Source organism: Triticum aestivum, chromosome 7A, assembly GCF_018294505.1.
Source record: "Triticum aestivum cultivar Chinese Spring chromosome 7A, IWGSC CS RefSeq v2.1, whole genome shotgun sequence".
Lineage (NCBI taxonomy): Eukaryota > Viridiplantae > Streptophyta > Magnoliopsida > Poales > Poaceae > Triticum > Triticum aestivum.
Genome location: NC_057812.1, coordinates 499,727,552 through 499,749,665, shown reverse-complemented (window position 1 = coordinate 499,749,665; position 22,114 = coordinate 499,727,552). Strand labels below are relative to the sequence as shown.

General features: G+C 43.3%; 2 protein-coding genes and 1 pseudogene across 3 annotated transcripts; 2 read left to right on the top strand and 1 right to left on the bottom strand.

Annotated features, from left to right (window-relative positions):
* Positions 1–870: 870 nt before the first annotated feature.
* On the top strand, positions 871–17,241 carry LOC123147812 (protein MICRORCHIDIA 2). Of its 2 annotated transcripts, XR_006473457.1 has the most exons (21): positions 871–1,118; positions 1,204–1,293; positions 2,776–2,810; positions 2,943–3,021; positions 3,129–3,218; positions 4,263–4,338; positions 4,445–4,523; positions 4,609–4,737; positions 5,574–5,672; positions 7,484–7,588; positions 7,665–7,814; positions 8,589–8,681; positions 9,533–9,584; positions 9,664–9,775; positions 10,418–10,656; positions 11,279–11,343; positions 11,695–11,780; positions 12,845–12,887; positions 12,968–13,074; positions 13,299–13,394; positions 16,967–17,241. XR_006473457.1 is itself a non-coding variant. In XM_044567123.1 (20 exons), the coding sequence occupies exons 1-19, from the start codon at positions 995–997 to the stop codon at positions 13,070–13,072; spliced, it is 1,851 nt and encodes a 616-aa protein (XP_044423058.1). In that variant the 5' UTR covers positions 871–994; the 3' UTR covers positions 13,073–13,074; positions 16,967–17,241. The 2 variants fall into 2 exon arrangements, 1 of the variants encoding a protein (XP_044423058.1); XM_044567123.1 differs by lacking the exon at positions 13,299–13,394.
* A 652-nt stretch (positions 17,242–17,893) lies between these two features.
* LOC123147811 (probable WRKY transcription factor 62) lies at positions 17,894–19,543 on the top strand. Its single transcript, XM_044567122.1, has 3 exons — positions 17,894–18,353; positions 18,490–18,594; positions 18,765–19,543. The coding sequence occupies exons 1-3, from the start codon at positions 17,899–17,901 to the stop codon at positions 19,306–19,308; spliced, it is 1,104 nt and encodes a 367-aa protein (XP_044423057.1). The 5' UTR covers positions 17,894–17,898; the 3' UTR covers positions 19,309–19,543.
* A 32-nt stretch (positions 19,544–19,575) lies between these two features.
* Positions 19,576–21,219, bottom strand: LOC123147810 (uncharacterized; annotated as a pseudogene).
* Between the last annotated feature and the right edge of the window lie 895 nt (positions 21,220–22,114).

Sequence of the window (22,114 nt, the reverse complement as noted above, 5' to 3'; positions counted from 1 at the left end):
CCTTAGTAGCTAGTAAAAAATAGAGCGAGAGTGGGCCGATTTTTTTTATTCTTCTTTGAAACTAAAGGTACCTTTGACTCAAAGGATTTTCATATGAATTTGAAGGATTATAATCTTTGCGTTTTTTTCTTATGTTGGTTGTTTGATTCATAGGACTGAATCTTATAAAAAAATCTACAATTTTTTGTGTGCTATTTCCCATAGAATTTCTAGCATCCACTCAACTCTTTTTAAAAGAAAACCCTTACAAATACTCCTTCCGTTTCTTTATATAAGGTGTATTTTTTCTGACACGGTGACCAGGGCACATAAAGCATAATTGATTTGCTACCAACATTTGGTATTGCCAATATTTGGCAAGCCAACATCTAGCAAAATCAAAAGTTGCCAACATTTGGCAACTTCTTGTGAGATTGGCAATGAAAATTGACAAGCAACCAATCTCTAGCCAATATTTAGTTGTTGCCAAAATTTGGCATGCCAATTTTTGGCATCAAACCAATTATAATTTCAAAATATTTGGAATGAAATTACCTTTGGATAATTTGTTGGTCTGCAGAAATTTAATCAATTAGGCAAGGAAAGGAAGATATACATACAACCAGGAGAGATAGTTTCCTTATTATTATTATTATTATTATTATAAGAGATACAGAAAATCGAGAGAGAGAGATACATTCCTTTTTTTTTCTGAAGGGGTGAGAAATAAATTATGAGGAATTGGAATAAATGCACTCTGAAATTTTATCAAAAAACAAATACACCTTATATAAAGTAATTGAGAGAGTACATTCCATCTAACGTTTGGAGGAAATTAATTGGACGGCTGGCGCCCAACCGACGCCTATTAGCAGGCTCGCAGCCTTTTATTTACGCTGTTCGAAGAGAGAGAAAAAGAGTCGTTTATTAGGGCATTGCGTCCCATAGCAACTGCTGGGCGGCGGACTCGTCGGCGAAACCTCCCCGGCGAACCGACCTAAACCCTAACCTTCCAATGCCAGCGGCGATGGCCGGCGGTTCAGGCGGCATGGCCAGCGGCCCTCGATCCCTCGATTGCCGCAGCTTCTGGAAGGCCGGCGCGTTCGAGGCCCCCTCCACCGCCGCCCGCGGGTTCCACGGTCCATCTTCTCCCCCTCTGGTCATGCTTTCGTTCCGCGACTTCGACGTGGATCACGCTGCTGATGCTGCTGGCCATTCTCGCAGACATGCTGGAGACAGGGGACTTCGACCGCGCGCGGGTGCACCCCAAGTTCCTCCACACCAACGCGACCTCCCACAAGTGGGCGTTCGGAGGTTGGTGCCCCTCCGCCTCTTGTCCTTTCCGTTCCATTGTTTGTTTTGCTTTTGTGGTGGTCGAGTAGGTGGCGGGGGTTATTGGGGTTTTACACATTATAATAAGGGTGAAATTGCTGTCCCAAACTAAGGGGGCTAGCATTTAATAAAGGAAATTAAGAGAAGCTAGGCTTGTTCGACAAAGGGGGACATCAGGTAATCGGAATTGTGATCCTCTACTACTTTGGTGGGGTTGTGCAGCAAATGATGTTAATGTTAATTTTGTTGGATCAAGTGATTCTCAGTGGAAGGGGATTTTATTCAACTGTTCCAAAATCGATGGTGTACATTCATAGTTTCGCATGATGTTTATCGGTTTGCTGGCTTGCTGTTTGTACCAGTGACGTGTAGTAGCTTCGCTCCTTAGAATTGCACTTACATGTAGTTTTTCTCTATCATCTCAACTCTCGAGTGGATACATAGTAACTTAATATTATCTAGACCGGTGGCACCGGCTGATGTGATATCAGTACCTGTTTTGCTCTTTAGATCGGAGGCTGCATATGGTATGTCTTTATCATCTCGGGAATATATAAAATAAATTTGTATAACCTGAACTACGGCAATGCAAGGTGGGATAATTGTAGTTCTGTTATAATCCCTGTGGGTTTGTGATTCTAGCTGGATAAAGATGGTGTCTCCAGTTATCTAAAACCACAGGATTCCCATGCGTAACAATAAAACCACAGGATTGCCATGCGTAACAATCATATTTTGGTGCTTACTCCTTCAGCGCGAGGGCGGTAAGCTGATTGCTCAGTCAACTGTGTGTTCTCTAGGCTACAGTGCTGAGCATAAGGGATACTGTTGTTGGGATCCCACTCAGCTCCACATGCTTCGATCTGACATTCCTCACCCAGAGCACATTCTAAATTGATTCATTTCTACTCCCACCCATCTCCACTGTTTCGTGTTCTATGGTACGTTTGTGAGACCATCAGTCGATGCATATTCTTTACTCCAGCTCATTGCAGCCTCAGGTTTACTCTGATGTGACACGGGCATGATCACTCTGATTGCAATGCTCTTTTGCCCTAATGTGTGGTCCTTGGGTCCTCTCTGATGGCATCGAATTCCATGAAGCAGCTGTTCTAGTGAACGACTGCTGTGGCAGAGTTGATGGTGGCTGAGACCACTTGGCTTTGATGGAAGAATGTATTCTTTAGTATGCATCTTTCTGTTTAGAATGTTTGCGCTTGTCCATCTGAATTTATTGCTTTTACTAATACTAAAGAATGCATGCTACTTACAGTTCAAGGAAGAATGTAGTTTGGTGACAAGATGCAAATTAGATGTGTTGTTGGAATGTTCTTTTAATTATAATAAGCAGAGCAATTAGATTGTGTGGTAATTTCTAACATCTGTTTCTTTATCATACATGTTACTTGTGCTGCCCTGGTCGATTTTTTCTAACATTTACTCTCTTGTCCTTTTCTATTGCAGCTATAGCTGAACTTCTTGACAACGCAGTTGACGAGGTTTGCAATATCTGTTAGAAGTTCCATACATTTATCTCCAACACTGCTGGTCCCTTAGAATTGCCATAGCCTAGCTTGTTACTGGGCGAATTTTATGAATAGAAATAATTATCTTCTGATATGGTTTCTCAGATTTGCAACGGAGCCACATTTGTAAAAGTGGATAAAAGCATCAATTTAAAAGACAGTAGGCCAATGCTGGTTTTCCAAGGTACCCAGATACAATGCAAAACATGAAACTGCAATATGATTAGTGGAATAGGTTGATCAATACAATTTTCTTCACCAAGTTCTGCTAACTTGGAGCCACTGTCACAGACGATGGAGGAGGAATGGATCCTGAAGGTGTACGGCAATGTATGAGTTTAGGATTCTCAACCAAGAAATCAAAGACAACCATTGGCCAGTGTATGCATCGTTCTGTTTGAGTTGGAATATTTTATTACTCTGCTAATTAATTTTGGCTTTGAAGATGCATAGCCTAGTAATTGAGGAAACTGGAATGGAAAGTAATAATAATGTTGTTACATTCAGCATACTGCATACCATCTTAGTGTACTTTAATCCCTTTCAACACCTCGTACATTTATGATATTGTGTTGTACTGTTGAATAGTAGAATAACACACCATTTGATGGAAGTTATGAGAGGCTTGAATAAAGTTCTTACCGGTTAAATGCTCTTCATTTTTCTGTTAGTTTATATGATGATGGTATAGTGTGTAAGCATGTATGTATTCACTGATTATTTTTCATTCAAGCCTAAAAGGGTAGCTAGAAACCCGGATGTCTATAGTTAGGTATATGGTTCACCAAATTAAATAATGGAATGATCCCTCATTGATAACACGATTTTTTGGACTTATATTCCGCTGTAGTTCTTGGCTCACCTCACAAATATTAGAATGACCTTTACTTCAATAGTTTAATTGAAGAGATCTGAAGGACTGGAGTATCACTGAAGAACTAGCCATGGACAGGGTGCGTGTAAGCTTGCTATCCATGTGCCAGAACTATGCGTTGGTCGTGAGATCTTATATGTTTCACCTCTAGCCTACCCCAACTTGTTTGGGATTAAAGGCTTTATTGCTTTAATAGTTTAATTACCGATTCACACTTGGTATGAAATAGGTATATGGTTCACCAAATTAAATCATAGACTGATCCCTCATTGGTAGCAATATTTTTTAGACCTATATTCAACTGTAGTTCTTGGCTCACCTCACAAAAATTAGAATGACCTTTACTTCAATAGTTTAATTACCAATTCGCACTCGGTATGAGATGTTTCTGCAAATCCAAGCCTAAAGTATATGTTTAGAGTTTTAGTTCAACTAAATATTTAAGAAACTTTATTTTCACCTATTATCTAGCTACTTAATGCTTCATTTTCCTTTCTAAAACATTTGTTATGTCTATCAATTATTAAGTTCCTACCTTTGTCAATATACAGATGGAAATGGCTTTAAGACGAGCACAATGAGACTTGGTGCTGATGCAATTGTTTTTACTCGTGCAATCCGTGGGAGGTAGATAATCTTCATTCCAGTCATTATTGATTTGTTTCTAATTTTTATGGCATTTGTTGGATTCTGTGTATTTATCAGTGATTAACACAATTTCTTTCTCCTGCAGTAATGTTACCTTGAGTGTTGGCTTGCTCTCATACACTTTCTTGAGGAGAACAATGAAGGATGACATAGTTGTCCCTGTGGTATGTCATGTTGGACTAGTACTTTAGTAGTGTATCGTTCTTGCGGCTTTCTCTTAGGAGCTGACATTTTCTATCACTGTTACAGCTCGATTTTCAAATCCAAGATGACCACATTGTACCTTTGGTGTATGGTTCACAAGGTGATTGGGACAGTAGCTTGAAGATAATACTTGATTGGTCCCCCTTTTCTTCAATGGAAGAACTGCTACAGCAGGTGGCATTCGTCCCAGACAGTATTTTTAGTCCATTCCCCAGTCGTATTTTGAGATCAAGTAGTGAGTTTTCACTATCAGTATATTTGATTTTTCATGAATGAGTTAGCCAAATATTTTAGGTGCAAAGGCATGATATGATATTAAAGGTACAGATATGTTGTGTCTCTTGTTCAGCTCACATATAAAATCGATCAAATTTTTTCAACAAACTATGATAAAATATTTGTAGTTATCTATTTTTATTTTGATGGAACTTCCACCATTTAGCATATATATTCAAGAAAACTGAAAATATGTAGAAGAAATAGAGTTCTTTTTTTTTTGAAGTTTTTAGATGCAAAGCAGCAATCGAGCATCTTAGTGCGTCGTATATATGTTTTAGAAGCCTCCAAGCTCTCCCTCAAAACAAATCCATGTTAGGCAAGGGTGGGTAAGTGAACCAAAGATGTATTGATATTCATAGACTTGCGCTGTTGTCATAATCCAGATTGGCATGCTGGAGCTGATCCATACACATTTTCCTTCAGCAGTCTGCTCTTGTTTAGGCAACATCGAACTCAAAATATTGTCTATAGAGCAAACTAACAACAAATGGAATACTTCTAGTTTTGCAATTCTAGCCTTAATTTCTTTATTCCAAAATGGCATCGTGAATGGTTTTTTGATGCTATATAGCACATATGCTTGACTTTAGTTGGGGTTCTTTAATGGCTAGTTTAGTCGATTATCACATTTTCTGAATCTATACCCTGACCATAACAACTGCACAGTGATGTATACCTAGGCAACCGACTCTTTAAATGTGCATATATTGATAATTTCCTTGTCTGTTCAGTTCAAGGATATTGAGAGCCATGGAACTAAGGTGGTGATATATGATCTATGGATGAATGATGATGGCCTTTTAGAACTTGACTTCGATGATGATGATGAGGTAAATATTCCTGCAGTTTATGTTTCAAGTACAACACATTACCTTCGCATTCTTGTAGAGAACATTTAAACAAGCATTCAAACTTGTTTTATGAAGCAAACATTGTTGCTGACGGGAATCCTGTGATTTTAGATAATTAACTACGCCACCTTTATCCTGTTACTCTGTTAGCATCACAAACCAGAGGAGAATAGAGCAGAACTACTTTCCCATGTATAGTAGACTGTTGCCCTCCCATGTGCATTTCTCTACCATTTTAGAAGTCTGAATTGGTGTTGACATCGGTGGAGGTGATGTATGCTGCTCCCTTCTCCATCCCACCCGTCCCATAACAATTAGCATCTACAAGCGGGCCCCAAAACCTATGCTGTTCCTTGCTCTCCTACGTCTTCGTTGATCTTCTAATAAATCGGAATAACTACGCAAATGCGCTAGCGGCAAAGGGGAAGGCCCCACAGAAAGTTATGAAGTGGACCCGGCCCGCTCAGGGAGTAATAAAGTTAAACGTTGATGCTAGTTTCCATTCGGATACTGGGGCGGGAGCTACTGGAGCTCTGCTGTGGGACTGCAATGGAATATTTGCTGGGGCATCCTGTTCTTATAAAGAGCTTGCTTTGGAGCTTGGACGTAGTTTCCATGGAGGCATGTGCCCTTCTCGAAGGACTGCGTCTTGCTGATGAGATGGTGATTCATTTGCTGGCCGTTGAATGTGACTGATGGAAATTGTACAGGCCATGCTGGATCCATCAGAATACCGTGCTTCGGGAGCTGTGATTACTGATGATTGTCGGAAGTTGATGACTTCTTTCGGCAAGGCGATGATTGTGCATTGTGCCCGGGAAAGCAATGCCGCAGCGCATAGGGGGAAACTTTCTATGGAATGGCGTGATCATCCTCCTAACTTCTTGATCCCCTCTCTTGTAACAGACATGATTATTGTTTAATAAATTTCACGGAAGTTAAAAAAATTGGAATAACGGCTGTTTCTTTGATTTTCCTAAAAATCAAAAAATGAGGCCATGCTGCCGATTTCTCCTAAACCAAGCAAGTTCTGTGTCTCTGAAGTATTCCTTTTGTTCGCTGCTGCCTGCTGGGATGGAGACATGTCCAGCGGGACCACACTACCCACATCTACCAAACCAAACAAGGCCGTGCTACCAACGTTTCTCTCTGTTTGCCGTTGCCTGCCGTGCCGCTGACATGTCCACAAAGGGGCACTGATCCATTGAGATCATGATGAGCAGCAAATATGGCAAACCTCTGAGCCCACCCTCGTGTGCATTGCCATTCAGCATGGTTGATAGGCACCGTATGGCTGACAAAAGCAATGGTCGCTTCATCCAGTTAATCCTGCTTTCGAAAAACAAACGGAAATGGTGCATAATGCAAATGAAGAATGATTTCTGTTTCATGCCTGTGGAAACCACCTTGCTGATCTGTGCAATGTCAAGGGAATAGGGAATAATTTTCCATGAGTCGCATGCTCTCTGCGGAACTGATGTTCATTCTAGGAAACTATCTGTGCGTACAGAAGCACATGTACTGTTGTTGTATTCTTATAGCAGAGTTAGGCTACTTGTGCATGTGTTCACAATTTTATGGGAAATCAACAATTGAGCAAGAATTATTGTTGTTCTTTACTTGAAAAATATGGCTGCATTTCACATTTAGACAGGTACATATTAGATCATGAGACAATAAAATATTGTTATTTAAAACTTGAGTTGTGGCAGAGCATGGTGACATGCCTTCATACCACTCTACCATTCTTGTACTAATTGAAATGCTTATACCTTGTTGCTCAATTTCAGGACATATTACTTAGAGATCAAGCTAAAGCTACTGCGGGGACGACAAAGATCCAAAAAGAAATTATTGAGCAACATATATCCCACAGACTCAGATTCTCTTTGCGAGTAGGTTTTATTTCTGTACATTCTATTCTTTTCCCTATCTGCATATGACTAGTAACTTTTGTTTGTCAATTTACAGGCGTATACTTCCATCCTTTATCTTAAGAAGTATGCAAACTTCCAAATTATATTAAGAGGAAAAGTGGTTGAACATATAAACATTGCTCATGATCTGAAGTTCAAGAAAATGTTTACTTACAAGCCTCAAGTCGCGCTTGATTCTCAAGTGGTAAGTAAATGTGTATAACAGGCACATGTGCTCTCATTATTTTGACAAATTTAAAGTGTGGGGTTTAAAGTTTGAAAATATCTTCCGAAAGAAACTTGCATGCCAGTATGCAAAGAATGACTATGTATTTGCAATATTCTCTAAAAAAGCTGAGTTGATTTGTACTCAACAATAAAGTTCCAAGAAAAACTTGCACATAGATATTAGAATGGTCTATGTATTTGCATCATTTGGTGAAAAAATATTTGATTTTAATTAAACACTAAAATGACAAGCCTGCCAAAAGGTTTATATGCTCTATTTTTTTTCACATAGGCCAAAAAATTTAAAATTCTGCTCGAAACTTTGCAGCTGCTAATGATACTCAACCATTTTACATGTTTTTTTTTTCAAATCTTACATCAGCACGCGATTTTTTTTAGCAGGGCTCAGGTTGCACACTTGAGGTTATCATGTATAAATTGTACTCCCTCTGTAAACTAATATAAGAGCGTTTGGATTACTAAAGTAGTGATCTAAATGCTCTTATATTAGTTTACGGAGGGAGTAATAGTCATTTGGCCTCACCTTGAGGTTATCGTTTATAGTAGTCATTTCTTCCATGTGCTACTCTATTTCAGAATAGTCTGCATTTAATGCCATTGATACTTTGCTAATTGTTATCATGCCTATGTTGGCTTTCCTCTCCAATTCCATTATTTTGTCTGTTCGAGCACATTGTAGTTGCAGAAACAGTCACTTTTGTTTAAAACTGCATTTTGACTGAAACTGTAGGTCTCAGTGAAGGTAGATGTCGGATTTGCCAAGGAGGCGCCAGTTTTGGGCATTTTTGGGATGAATGTCTACCATAAAAATCGACTAATAATGGTAACCACTCTATCCAGTTCTGGGATGTTTGTTTGTTTGTTTTTTCCCTATTATGTGTTATGCTGCTTGAATCTCAACATGTAGGCAGTGTTTTAAGTCCTGCAGTCTATAGTGAGAACTTATTGTTCTCCAATGGATCGGTGTGCCAGACTGACTGTCTTACATTAGTGAACAGAGGTAGTACTTTGCAACAAAGTGCCTTTGTTGCGCATTCTCCTCAAGATTTAAGTAGTGAATTCGTGGAATACTAGAATGGTGAAAGGATACTTTGCCTCTGATTTGATCGTCTCGAGGAGGTCACTTGAAGGCAAAGGTAGCGCTGTGAAAGATAAATGCACTCCTTTGCTTCCAGATCCACCAAGCGGTGAGCTGGATGAAGCAGCAAGTCCCATGCCTCAGCCTGGACGGGGTGATCCGATCACCGCCTTACACCAGGCGGCGAACACAGCGCTGGCCTCCTCAGGGGTGGGGGGTGGGGGGGGGGACCCTAAACCCTAAGGCAGCGCCTCATCCTGTAATGGCGGAAAAGTTACAAATATTTCACTTCCTTTTTGTTTTTTTTTGTTGAACATGATAGTTGAGATGTCAAAATGTGTATCACTGTTCAGCATATGTTTTTAATACCATATTAAGGTTCCGAGCTGGAGCTTATATAATACTCCGTCCGTCCCAAAATAAGTGACTCAACTTTGTACTAACTTTCCGAGCTGGAGCTTACTATCGAAAATGTACAATTTTAGCAATTCAGTTGTTGCAATACATGGTCTGGAACATTTTTTGTGTACAAAAAAACATCGGCATAACAAGTTGGCCAAAACTTATTTTCTTTATTAAAAAATAATCCTTTGCAGCCCTTCTGGAAGGTTCTTCAGGAAGGATCGAGCAGAGGGAGGAGTGTTGTAGGTGAGTTTTATATGTTAAATACTTTTTAGAAGTGTTACTTTAATTATTTTTCTCTGGGTTGACACTCATCATGGTTTAGGTGTACTTGAGGCAAATTTTATTGAACCGGCACATGACAAACAGGATTTCGAGAGGACTCCACTATTCATTCGTTTGGAAACAAAACTTAGACAAATTATCATTGAGTACTGGTACGTGTCTTGGGATGCTCAATCTGAAATAAAGATGCCTATATTCTCTCATCCTTATTAAGGAGATTAGAACCACATTTTAAATACTTGAACAAGCTTCATATTAAGGCCTCCTTTTTTTCATAGGATAGGAATGTTATAGGAATAGGAAAATCATAGGAAGTGAGATGACATGCATCTCAATTCCTATAGAGAAAGAGATGTCATTTGATGCATAGGATGAGAATTCTCCATTGAGTCTAAGCTAATGTTTTTTTCCTCCAAAATGTGAAGGATTGATTCATATCCTACATAGGAATAGGAATCCATTCCTACAAACCAAAGGGCTTCAAAGGATTTTTTTTCCTTTGCAAATCCTATCCTATAGCATTCCTATAGAATTCCTACAAACCAAAGGAGGCCTAAAGAAGAAACATGTTGCTGATCTCTCTTTTTTTTAGTGCTTTTTTGTTTTGTTTTATTAAACTGTTTACTGTTGGGTCAATACCTGGGATTGGGAAGTGAACTGTATTTGGTGTTACCACACCACATATACTGTGTCTTGTGTGGTAATACCACATACCATGGGTATTTTGCATGCTGACGTTTGTCCCCATTCTGCTTTGTATAATGTAGTTTCCTGCAATAATGGTGTTTTTGCAGGAAAAACAACTGTCATTTGATAGGTTACCAGCCAATGAATCCACAATTAAAAACACAGTATAAGGCTGCCAAAGGTTCAGGTGGTCCTGGACATGAGTTTCAGCAGAAATCATCGACTGCTCAGAGGATTGGAGTGCATTCATCATCGACTGCTCAGAGGATTGGAGCGCATTCATCAAATTTGCTACCGGAAACATATGATGATGCAGCAGTCTTTGGACTGAGAACTAATGGTGCAGGTATAAGACAAGCTCTATACAATGCTTCCTTTTTTTGCCCTCAATCGTTATACAAAAATGTGAGTCCATGCTGTGTGCTAAGCTGCCAAAAGGTACACTCTCTTCCGGTCCTACTTGGATTCATGCAGTTTCACGAAGTTTGAAGTGAGAAATAATTCTTACTTGAAATGTGATTCTCTGTTTAGCTTTTCTTGAACTCAAAGGTCTTTGTGCAACTAATTAGTGGTGTACAATACTGAATAAAAATCTTGTGATGCCCTGTTACCCTGTCAGGGCAAAAGCTGCCGGGCTGGTTGTCAAAAGGATGGACAAGAGCATGTCACTTATTTTTTCTGACCAAAATAAGCTTGTTCAAATTGTTTTAGAACATTTGTTTAGAATTATTTGTACATGAAGAAGGTAAATCCTGTGGTAGAAATATAGACAAGTTATTTTATTTAGAGCAAGGTTCTGATGATCTTGTGAAGTATTTGGTGGTACGCAGATACTGTTTTCACTTACTTTCTTAACATATGACGACCAGAGCACCCTAACTTTTTTTTGCGTGTTTGAGAATCCACTCACCTTATAAATGTTGTTATTGTATACTTTATTCATGCTTGTTCTATTTTATTTTATCCAGGTTCTGGTTTGCAATTTTCTGGCCAAGCACAAGAAAACGGTACGAATTCAGCAGGCTTGGAAGAGGTTTGCACCTTTTAGTCTTTCAATTCGGTCATGTTCTAGTTTTACTTGTTTCCATTCTTGGACCCCAATGTAGCTCTTGTTGACAATAACATGCCATCTGTGTCCCCACTCTCTTCACAAGTTCCCGAGTCACTGCTCCCTTGATATCATTTTCTGCTGTAATGCAAAAAGGCTTATATAATGTGCACAGCCATTGGCTATGTTTTGGCACTAGATGAGAGTGTTTACTCTTCACGGTTTAGCATGATGGCTAATATAATGTTAAATTCCTATGTTATACTATGCTTGATTACTCTTTTCACATGCACATATCTGATCACTATTCTTTTTATTATCATTTGTGACATTTAGGATCTAGTCAATATTGCCTCTGATGGTGAACTTGATCCTAATTTCCTTGAGAAGCTGAGTGATGAAAACATTTCTCTGTTCACAAGGTAATTTCTTGATGATGGTTGATGAATTTATGTACATGGGAGAATATTTTTGTGTATGTGTGTGTGTATATATATATATTATATAATCTCCTGAATAGATTTTGTAATTAAATGTGTTCAAAATTCCTGTTTTGTTGTCAACATAATGTTGCTGTTTGTTTGTTATGTCTTTTTTCTCTATTTTGCATAAATCTAATTGCACCATCAGTTCTTTAGTTTATACATCATTTTCAGAAGTACTCCCTCCGTCCGGAAATACTTGTCATCAAAATGGATGAAAAGAGATGTATCTAAAACTAAAATACGTCTAGATACATCCCCTTTTATCCATTTTGATGACAAGTATTTCCGGACGGAGGGAGTACCAATATTGATATGCTTGACTATTTTTGAAAATAATAATAAATAATGTTATCAATTAAGTATCAAGCCATTTAGCATGTATTTAGTCGGTGCAGTCCATTCTCTTATAACTTATTCATTATTCCAACAAAAGCCAAGAACCAACAGCCAAACTGTAGCAGCAAGTTAGCAAGCATAAAAATGTTAATTTAAGAGAAAGGGAAGAGGAAATCAGCAGCCTGTCATTAGATAAAAATCTGTAGGATAGTGGGGGATAGTGGAAATCAGCCGGCACTGCTAGAGCCTGAGAGGTATCAGGGACATATCGGTAATGAATCAGTATCAGATAGAGATACGCTGATTGCTGAGAGTATTCTGTATGTTAGCATACATTACAAAATTAATGTTAACAATATTACATGAATTGCATGTCTAGGGAAATTACGAACTTCAACTGCAGAATATTTTATTTTGAAGCTACTAAATTGGCTGGTTGTTGCTACACTTTAGTTGTTTGCTATGTGTGAGGTAATTAGTGCTACCTTGAAATGTGGTGACATTCTTTTTGAGTGCCACGAGCCAAGCTACTATAGCCCTTAAATGAATAGTTTATGCATGACACCTTGGCATGTAATTGTATCGATAGGACTTGGTGATTGTTTGTGTTGTTTGAGATCACTCTTACCATTGTTGCATACTGAACCTGGAAGTACTCCTTTCAGGCGCGAGGAGCTTAAACAACGAGATACACAATTGAAGCAGACGGTATGTCATACCATTCAAAGTAATCAGCTAATAGCTAGCGTATTATGTTGCTAGATCAAATCAGAATTGTTCTTTTGTAGATTTTGGAGTTGGAGCATGAACTAGAGGAAACAAAAAGGAAATGCTCTCAGCTTTCTACTGAGCTACAGGTGCGGAAGAGCCAGCAGCAGCTCCCGTACATGTGAAGGTTAGTTTGGCTACTTCTGACATATTCTTCTCTGTAAGTTCTTTCCAATTTGTCTATACCTTTGTTAATTTCAGAAATATAAATATAGTAAAACACCATGCAAAAAATTGATCTTTGACTTTGCTCAACCTTCAATTTGCAACTTTGACCATTTTTCAGTTAGTTTTCAATGATAAATATAAGTTTTACTGCAGACTTTCTAAAGCTCGTCTATTTTGGAACAGAGTTAATACTTTAATCACCTGTCGTGATCCGTCTTGGTTGAGCCTTGAGAGTCCAGTTCTGCGTTGTAGTTTCCAACCCGGCGCTACTCCCTACATGTAGGGTTAGAATTGCTTTTATAAGTATCTGATTCTTTCTTTTTCTGCAAAACCTAAACGGACAGGAGTTATGGTAATTCATTGAGCAGAAAATAGTTATCCAGTTTGCTACAGAGTACTCCCTCCGTTCCAAATTACTCGTCGTAGAAATGGATGTATCTAAAACTAAAATACATCTAGATACATCCATACCCGCGACAAGTAATTCGGAACGGAGGGAGTACATTCGAGAACATGAGTTGCATACCCGTTTGGTTTTATTTTATGACCCCAAAACATAGCTCAGATCTGAGTTCCTCTTTCGTTGCATTTTTTTTTTGGAATCATTTCTTTCAGTTCCAATTTGGCAAAGCTTGATCTGGTTTTGGGCCCTCTAGATCATGGTTGATCATGTTCTGAATTGTCATTACTTAACCATCTAGAAAGAGGTGCTTTGGTTTAGCGTCCAAAACGTTGTGGCTAACCATACACCAAACGAAGCATGGTTGGCAACAGATAAGAAAAAACATGGTTGGCAAGGCACCAATGCCAACCATGACTGATGATGAATCCAAGAATATGGTCTCCTCCATCTGCGATACAAGAACATGGACTTAGTAGGCCTGCTACCTTGCTCTGTTCATGTTAATCAGATTAGGAAGAAAGACATGGAATTTAAAGAATGTCGGTAGTGAAAAAAAAAGGTGAGCTAGCTAACATTTTGCTCAAATTGATGACTAAGTGGTACCCCGTCAAATTTTTGAAAAAAGTAAAATCCATATCGTTGATGGAAGGCGCGTCATTTCACCTAAGCGTGACATAGTGATTTATGGGCAAACAACGGGCTCGCCATATGGGGTGCTAGTGTAATCTTGCATGTTGGGAGTTGTTGCTTACGCTGAGTAAATGCATGATCTTTGGAAGTTGTTTGAATTAAAAAGAAGAAAATGAAAGGGTATACAAAGGAAAATGAAAGAATTATAGGCTTACCTTGTTGGGCCTAACCCCAGCTTTACCCAGCCGTGCATAGCCAATCCCCTGAACAGTTGTAACTGCATGGCGTTGTCTCAAGAAGAAACTACTCATGCAGTCCTGTGATCTGTGCGCCATATGCGATGAATTCCTCCTGTGAAGCGCATCGGCACGCCCTTTCGCTCCTCAGAATATGAGCTCGTGTAGCAGCCTTAGTTTCATGGAGAACGCCGACGGCTTTTGGTTCGTGTCGCCGCCACTGTTCCAAGCATCTTCCTGCCTCACTCCCTTGGAAGTCTTCTGATGAACCTCCAACACTCCGTCGATCTCCTCCAAGGCGTCACCCCAGACCGTTCCCGAGGCGATCTCCTCTGCCGTCCGTCGGCATTGTCAACGGCCTCGTACCCGTTCTCCTCCACTGCTTTATTTTCCTTCCTGTTCGCGTGCTCCATCGGAAGAAGGACTGATGACTTGATTCTCCAAGATCTTTCGAGTAAGAGTGCTTCTCATTCTCTTATCATTGATTCCCAAGGTGGCCTCCCGATATTCCATGCAACTTGCAAAACATATTTGAATCGGTGGGATTAGTTTTAGGGATTGAGGTGGTACTTTAATAGATTAACCAATTCACTTATATCAGCGCAAGGCGTGCTAGCTCAGTTGGCTACTGACTTAGGTAGTGAACGGGAGGTTCAACTCCCAACACAAGCATATTCCGAATCTACTTGTGCAAGGCGTGCCAACTCAGTTGGCTACTGGCTTAGGTAGTGAACGGGAGGTCACGAGTTCAACTCCTGACACGAGCATATATTTTTGCCTCCTCTCCCAAACTGTAGCCAGACTGGCCACTATAGGTGGGCCGGATTCGTCTCGAATTGAGGCAGGCCAGCGACGGGACTGCGGATTGGGCGACAAAGCCAGGCTGCGGGTGACTGACTGATGGGCCACTATAGGTGGGCCGGCTTCGTCCCGAATTGAGGCAGGCCAGCGACGGGACTGCGGATTGGGCCACAAAGCCAGGCTGCGGGTGACCGACTGAGGCCAGGCCGGTGACGGGAGTGCGGGTTGATTTCTACAAAGGTTAGGGACTTTTTTTTGCAAAATGTCGCTACGGACCAAGAATTAGCAGGTATAGATTGGCTACCTGATCTGTAGAAATTTGAAACACAAATCGCTAACCAAACAACCTAACCGTACTGAAGGAACCTAGTCATGCTTACTATTAAACATTGATCTATGCTCTTTGTAGTTTCTCTGAACACTGAATATGTTTGAACCTGAAATTTACAGGATGACATGTAGTTGTAGTGCTTTTGGAAAAAAAAAAGATTGTCTTGGTGTTGACTTGGATGTGGTGTCCACTAGTGTTGTTTGCACCCTTGCACTAACAAATATGGAAGTTCCATACTTGCCAAAAAATTTCTGCTTAGCTTGGATCCTTTCATTTAGATTTCGGGTTGCAAATTGCTAGGTTCACTGTATTTATATTAAAAAGGTTAGTACCTTGACTTGCAATGATTTTTAGAGATGTAAGTGGACGCATCCGTGACATCCGTGAACGCCTGCTTTCCTTTTTTTTTGTATTAGCTTGATTTTTAAAGCAACATTGATTAGCTTATTTTTCCCAGACGGCCGCGGGTGCCGCGGATGCGTCCACTTACATCCCTATTAATCTTTAACTCCGACAACTTAAGAATGTGAAGGGAATTCTAGGTCTAAGTGAATACTAACTATTATTTAGGGTACCGAATGATGAAGATTTTTGTGCTGTCAGCAGCTTAACCGAATCTCCATCATTGCTGATCACTCTTATGGGTCTTTGAAATGAAATCACCATCTTCTTTGGTTTGAGGGACGAAATGAGCTGGTGCAGCACTAATTGTAATACTCCCTCCGTCCCAAAATAAGTGACTTAACTTTATACTAACTTTAGTATAAAATTAGTACAAAGTTGAGTCACTTATTTTGGGGCGGAGTATAATGTTAAATGATGGTGGGGAGTAACTTACCAACTTATCTAGGACCAGTGCATTCCTTGAATCGAACATGCCCATGTATTTAGATGACCAAGGGTGCGTTTGATTCATGCCCAAGCCAACCCTACCAAAATTTTGGTGAAGTTGCATTTGAAGTAGGCAAACGGCATGTGCACATTTTTTGTGGGGCTATTATCAAAAAAATTGTACATGACCTAAAAAATGGGCACAAATCCACAAACGGAACATACCCCAAATAGTAACCCATCTTGCCTCTCTTAATTTCCCTTGATTCAAATTCTAGTGCGAATGAACCCAGTGATTTCTTGAGGTTCTGTAAATGCAATTACTTGTCCATTGTCTTCGACAATGACACAATAAGCATATTAAAATGCTTATCGATAATATTGAGGAGCCAGAATTTCTGTGTCTAATACCTTAGGCATATATTTGCCGGTAGTGCCAGACGTTGTGACCATTTTAATTGTTTCAAATGATCACATATGCTTTAGGTCTGTGACTCAAATAGTTGATTGAATTTTGTGCAAGTTCAAAGCATCCTTGATTTATCCTTGGAATCCATAGCAGAAGTAGAATGTTTGGTCAGAGAGGCATTGGTTAAGACAAAATTGTTTTTTTTTTCAGGTTATTTCATTAAGGATGCAGAGCAGCGACCAAGGCTAATGAAGAAACCACGGTGTCAAGTGCTGACGTTGTTCATATTCTTGCTAGTACCAAACTGGGTCCACGCTTAGGAACATTAGGAAGGAAACTAACTGCGCGTACCAACAGCATATGGTTATCAGATGTGTATATGTCGCGATGTCTGGTTGCAACTGCTGTTTCGTGCTCGGGATCAAAGACAATTGAATAATCGAATACTACTTGGTAGTCATATTATCAGTAATTTCCTTTGGCTATATTTGATGTTTACATGTGGCTTGTTTATACCTGAAAAAATCACCATGTCAGCACTCAACATGGAACACTCGGCGCTCGAGTGTTCCATAACTGCAACAAGCAGCAGGTTAATGAAATATCCTTGATACTGGATGAATTCCAGCAATGGTTGCTAGCAAGGAGGTCAACATACATCGCAATACACCCAACACGTGCTGTAACACGTCTCCACTGCACAGCACGACGGCCTGGAACGGGAAGTCCAAATCGAATCTTAGGCCAGAAAGCGATGTATGTTATCCCAAAGGCCATCCCAAACCTGACGGGCAGCGGCGAAATGTAGCTACTACAAAGATTCCAGCAATGACGCGGCACGCACTCCCCCACCCGCATCACGCGGCCCTCGTCACGCACTGACGACATGCAATTAGTCACGCGTCGCTCCTTCCGGGATACTTCCCCCTTGACAACCCCTCCACACCAAGGAACCGATTGTCCAATTTTGCCAGTCACGCACGCTTCGGACGGCTGAACCCGGCGCACGATGCTCAAGTGCTCCCGTCTCTGCGGTACCCACCGATCAGTGTAACGGCCCGCACGAGCACCCCTACACCTCACCTACCTGCGCAGAGCGGCATCACACGATACCGGCGCGCACAAGTAGTTGCCAACCAGCCATGATAGTATATAGCACGAACCTTCCTTCCTCGAGCTCCCCCCTGCCCTCGCCTCGCTGCCCCATATCACTGGCTGGCTACTCTGGCGGCGTCGTGCTAGAGCGGGAGAGTGTTCCGGTGTACCACGTGCTCGTGCTTGGAACGCCGTACGTGTCCATGGAGATGGAGACCCCGTTGGCGCAGGTGATGGATGGCCTGATCAAGGGGCGGGAGTTTGCGACGCAGCTGCAGGGCCTCCTCCGGGACTCCCCCAAGGCCGGCCTCATCATGGACCAGATCCTCCACGCCTTCTCCCGGGCCATGCACGCCGCCAAGGCTGCGGCCGCTGCCACGGCTGCTACCAGCGGTAGTGAGAGGTCCTCGGACGTGCATAGCGAGGTCACCGATGGTGCGAGCGGCGGCCGGAAGAGGAAGTCCGCCGCCGCCGGAGGAAACCGCAAGGCCTGTCGGAGAAGGTGAGGAAAGCTCGGGCTCACGATTCTTTGATTTGTTTGTTATGTTATTCTTGACATAATCTCCCTCGTTAATTAACTGGATGTTTGTCCAGTCATGTGATTATAATAAACTTCTTTTCGTAATTTGGCGTTGCAGGACCCAGCAGTCGTCCGTCGTCACGAAGAGTGTGAAGAGCTTGGACGACGGGCAGGCATGGCGCAAGTACGGGCAGAAGGAGATACACAACTCCAAGCACTCGAGGTACGTTTCTCTGCCCGCCAATGATCATCACTACTAGTAATAAACCGCTAAAAACCACCAGGTGGAACGACAAACAGTGCTCCTACCAACCATGCCTGCAATCAATCCCTCGACGTCGACGGGTCTCCGTCAACTGACAAGCGCCGGGCGTGAACGTGTTTCTTCCGCAGGGCCTACTTCCGGTGCACGCACAAGTACGACCAGCTGTGCGCGGCGCAGCGGCAGGTCCAGCGCTGCGACGACGACGAGGGCATGTTCAGGGTCACCTACATCGGCGTGCACACCTGCCGGGACCCCGCCGCCGCCGCTGTGGCGTCGCACATGCTCCACCTCACCGGCGCCGCCGAAGGCCTGCACGCCGGCTGCCACCTCATCAGCTTCGCGCCCGGCAGCTCCACCGCCGCCGCTCCCAGCACGACCACGACGACGATGACCTTGAACGCCAAGCTGGTCGACGAAGACGCCGCGACGGGGTCCGGCCTGCAGGGCATGAAGCCTGAGAGCGGCGACCAGGAGGAGGTGCTGAGCAGCCGCACCCCCGGGAACTCTGCCCAGCACAGCACCGCCGCGGCGGCGACGGCGACGGCTCCTGCTTGGCCCGACCAGGGAGACGTGACGTCCACCCGGCAATACTGTGGCGCCGTTAACTTTGGAGAGTACCTTGATGACTACACGTCCCTCGGGGACCTAGTGTCCTACGTCCTCGATCATTGATCCGTCGAGCTGTGGATCGACCGATTTGTCGCGTGTAAATGGAAATAATGGCTGTGCGGATCGTCGATCATCTTGAGCGGCAACCACTGCGAGTCGTACTTTAGTTTGTACAGTTTATTTTCGTCTCATGACAATTAGAAGCTGAAAGTTGGGTATTGTTTTAGTTGAGCCGAGGCTTTTGTCTCTCCCGAGTGACTGAGAAGTGAACAGAATTTTTAGTTTATTTTGCACTCCACTCCACGACTTTATGTAAATTTTAGCTTCATGTTTCTGAATTTCCTTCTATTCGAAGAACAATAATGCTAAACATATAAAAATTTACACGCAATTACATCCTAACTAGGATTCTTTCTTTCTAACTAACCTCCCCCTGATTTTCACATCACGAGGCAGATGTCCTGACACATTAATGGCCGTCAGAAACATACATTATGTACGGCGTTTCTTCCTCGGTGAAGCCGAGTGTTGAGGCTTCTCTGCGACACAGGTGCCAGAAATAACGGTGTACGGGGGCAACCGTGACTCCCACACCAGCTCAAACTTCATGGGCAGAACAACAGAGCCTGATATTATATCTCCAAATGTCATCCTGGGGAACTCACCTGGTCCTGGTCCGGAAGAGCCCCTTCCACCGATCAGCAACATGAACCGAAGCGGGGCAGCCGCCGCCGCCGACGGCGAAAACCTGGTGATGTCCACGGTGCTGCCTTTGTCAAGAAGAGCTCTCGGATGCTCACCGAAGACGGACAGGTTCGCCTCCATGACCGTTCTGTACAGCTTCAGAACGCGGCTCCAGAACTGGACATTCAGGTTGTTCCTCAGCATGCTTGAGTAGACGTTCAGATGCACGAGCGACCCCTCCATCATCGCCGCCAGCTCCTTCCCTATCAGGGCCAGCCGCGGGTGGTCCGCCGGGTCGGAGCTCCCGAACGCGAGGACCTTGAAAAGGTAGCCGTATTCCTCTCGTGAGAAGCTGTTGATCCGGACGAGGTTCACGGTTCCAAACCTTGCTAGCCTCTCGAGCCGGCTTATGATCACCACCTTGCTCCCTGCGCCGGTGAGAGCTCGGAGCAGCGAGTGGAACCCGCGCCATTCGCTGCCATCCACGTCCGACCGGAACTCGACGACGATCAAAGTCCACGGTCGATGCTCTGAATCTCGCATCCGTCGACGTGGACGATGGAAGGGAAGCGAGAGCGGATCCGGTCGTCGGAGCAGACGCTCCACACCAGCGTCTTCTTGCCCACCCTGCGGCCGCCAATGATGGGCAGCACGGTCGGAGCCCCGGGCGGCGGCTGGCCGTCCTGCATCAAGACGTTGATGACCCGCTGCCTCTCGACCCGGCGCCCGAACATGAAGTTGTCGATGTGAAGGTAGCAGCTGTACGGGCTGCGGAGCATGCCCTCGCAGCCTGCTAGGAGCGCGATGAACTCGGCCATCTCCGCAGAGGCGGTCTCCAGAGCTCTCAGCGCGGTCTGCACCTCTTGGCTGGCAGGTGTGCTACTGAATCTTCTGAAATCCATGGAGTGTGAGGAGCCGCTCACCTCCGGTTGTGCTCCGATCTGCTCCAGGGGGCCATGGGTGTCCAGGGCGTCGTACCCCTGATACATGGCTTCCGTGAGCGTCTTGAGCTGCAGCAGCATCCGTGAGTTGGTGATGTATCGCCCCTCGGCCTCCTCGACGATGGTGTGGACTCTGAGGAGCCGGCGGAGGGACTCCAGGTTCTCCTTCTTGTTCGGGCGTGCCTGGCCTCTGTACTTGCTGATGAGGAAAGACACGAGCCGGCCGGCTAGCTCGCTTGCCACCGCGGAGACGGCAATCTCCATGAGTTTTTCTTGATTCGGAGAAGGTGTGTGTGTCACAGCGAGACGAACACGCTCACATATCATGCGTGAGAGAGGCAAGACGTGGCGCGATTGTGGTGATCGACGTGCAAGGCTGGGAAGCAATCCTCTATTATTGCTTCGACTTCAACGACGTTGACCCTTGACCCCCCATATTTTGCCCACGTGTCTACTCCTAATGACCTGGGCAGCTACTTCCTCCATCCCCTAAAAGCAACTCTAGTAGACCCCGCATCCCGCCGGCCCGCAAAACGCGTTTGCAGTTCGTGCAAAACCGTTTTTACGGGCCGGCGCGGGATGGCACAGATGCAGACCCCTCAAACGGATCCGTAAAAAATATATTTATGGAATATTTTTTTACGGATCGGCTATGCGGGTTCTCAGGCACCAACGTAACGACCCGCAAACAGATAAACTACAAATATCGCATTTGACATAGGATTTCACAAACAAGTCCAAATTCAAACGACATAAACAGTTTTACGCGTAAATAGAAGCCAAGTTCATTACGGCTAACGCAAAAAGAGGGCCTTGCAAAAGGTTTGTGCCCATGTCTGGCATCATCTTAATCGATTTTCACTCCGCGCCATCAAGTCCACCTTGGAGTTCATCGACGCCATCGAATCCACCTCGGCGTTTGTTTCAACTCCGGCACAGAAATCATCCACATTGCCACCATATGGAGCGGAGAAAACATCACCGGAACTGTAGCACGGACCGGCCGACGCCACCATTCTTCTCTTCAAAATTTCTCTCCTTGCCATGTTTTGGTGAGGTTGTCCATGTCATTGCGGTTCATTGACATGATCTTATTCTCTTCGGCGAGCAACATGGACATGGATATGTTTTCGGCGGCGCATGCCCTTCTCTTCTCGATGGCAGCCTTGCGCAGCCCCTCTTCCTTGAGCAACTGCCACTTTTCTTGCTTCTCCTTCGCCTTCTTTTCGGCCAACTCTTTCTTG

What these genes read in the sequence shown, in the direction of transcription:
- LOC123147812 (XM_044567123.1), top strand. Translation starts at nt 995, where the DNA reads ATGCCAGCGGCGATGGCCGGCGGTTCAGGCGGCATGGCCAGCGGCCCT. An exon ending in TTGACAACGCAGTTGACGAG is followed by an intron (nt 2,811 to 2,942) that starts GTTTGCAATATC and finishes ATGGTTTCTCAG; the next exon opens with ATTTGCAACGGAGCCACATT. An exon ending in ATACACAATTGAAGCAGACG is followed by an intron (nt 12,888 to 12,967) that starts GTATGTCATACC and finishes GTTCTTTTGTAG; the next exon opens with ATTTTGGAGTTGGAGCATGA.
- LOC123147811 (XM_044567122.1), top strand. Translation starts at nt 17,899, where the DNA reads ATGATAGTATATAGCACGAACCTTCCTTCCTCGAGCTCCCCCCTGCCC. An exon ending in CGCAAGGCCTGTCGGAGAAG is followed by an intron (nt 18,354 to 18,489) that starts GTGAGGAAAGCT and finishes TTGGCGTTGCAG; the next exon opens with GACCCAGCAGTCGTCCGTCG. An exon ending in CACAACTCCAAGCACTCGAG is followed by an intron (nt 18,595 to 18,764) that starts GTACGTTTCTCT and finishes TTTCTTCCGCAG; the next exon opens with GGCCTACTTCCGGTGCACGC.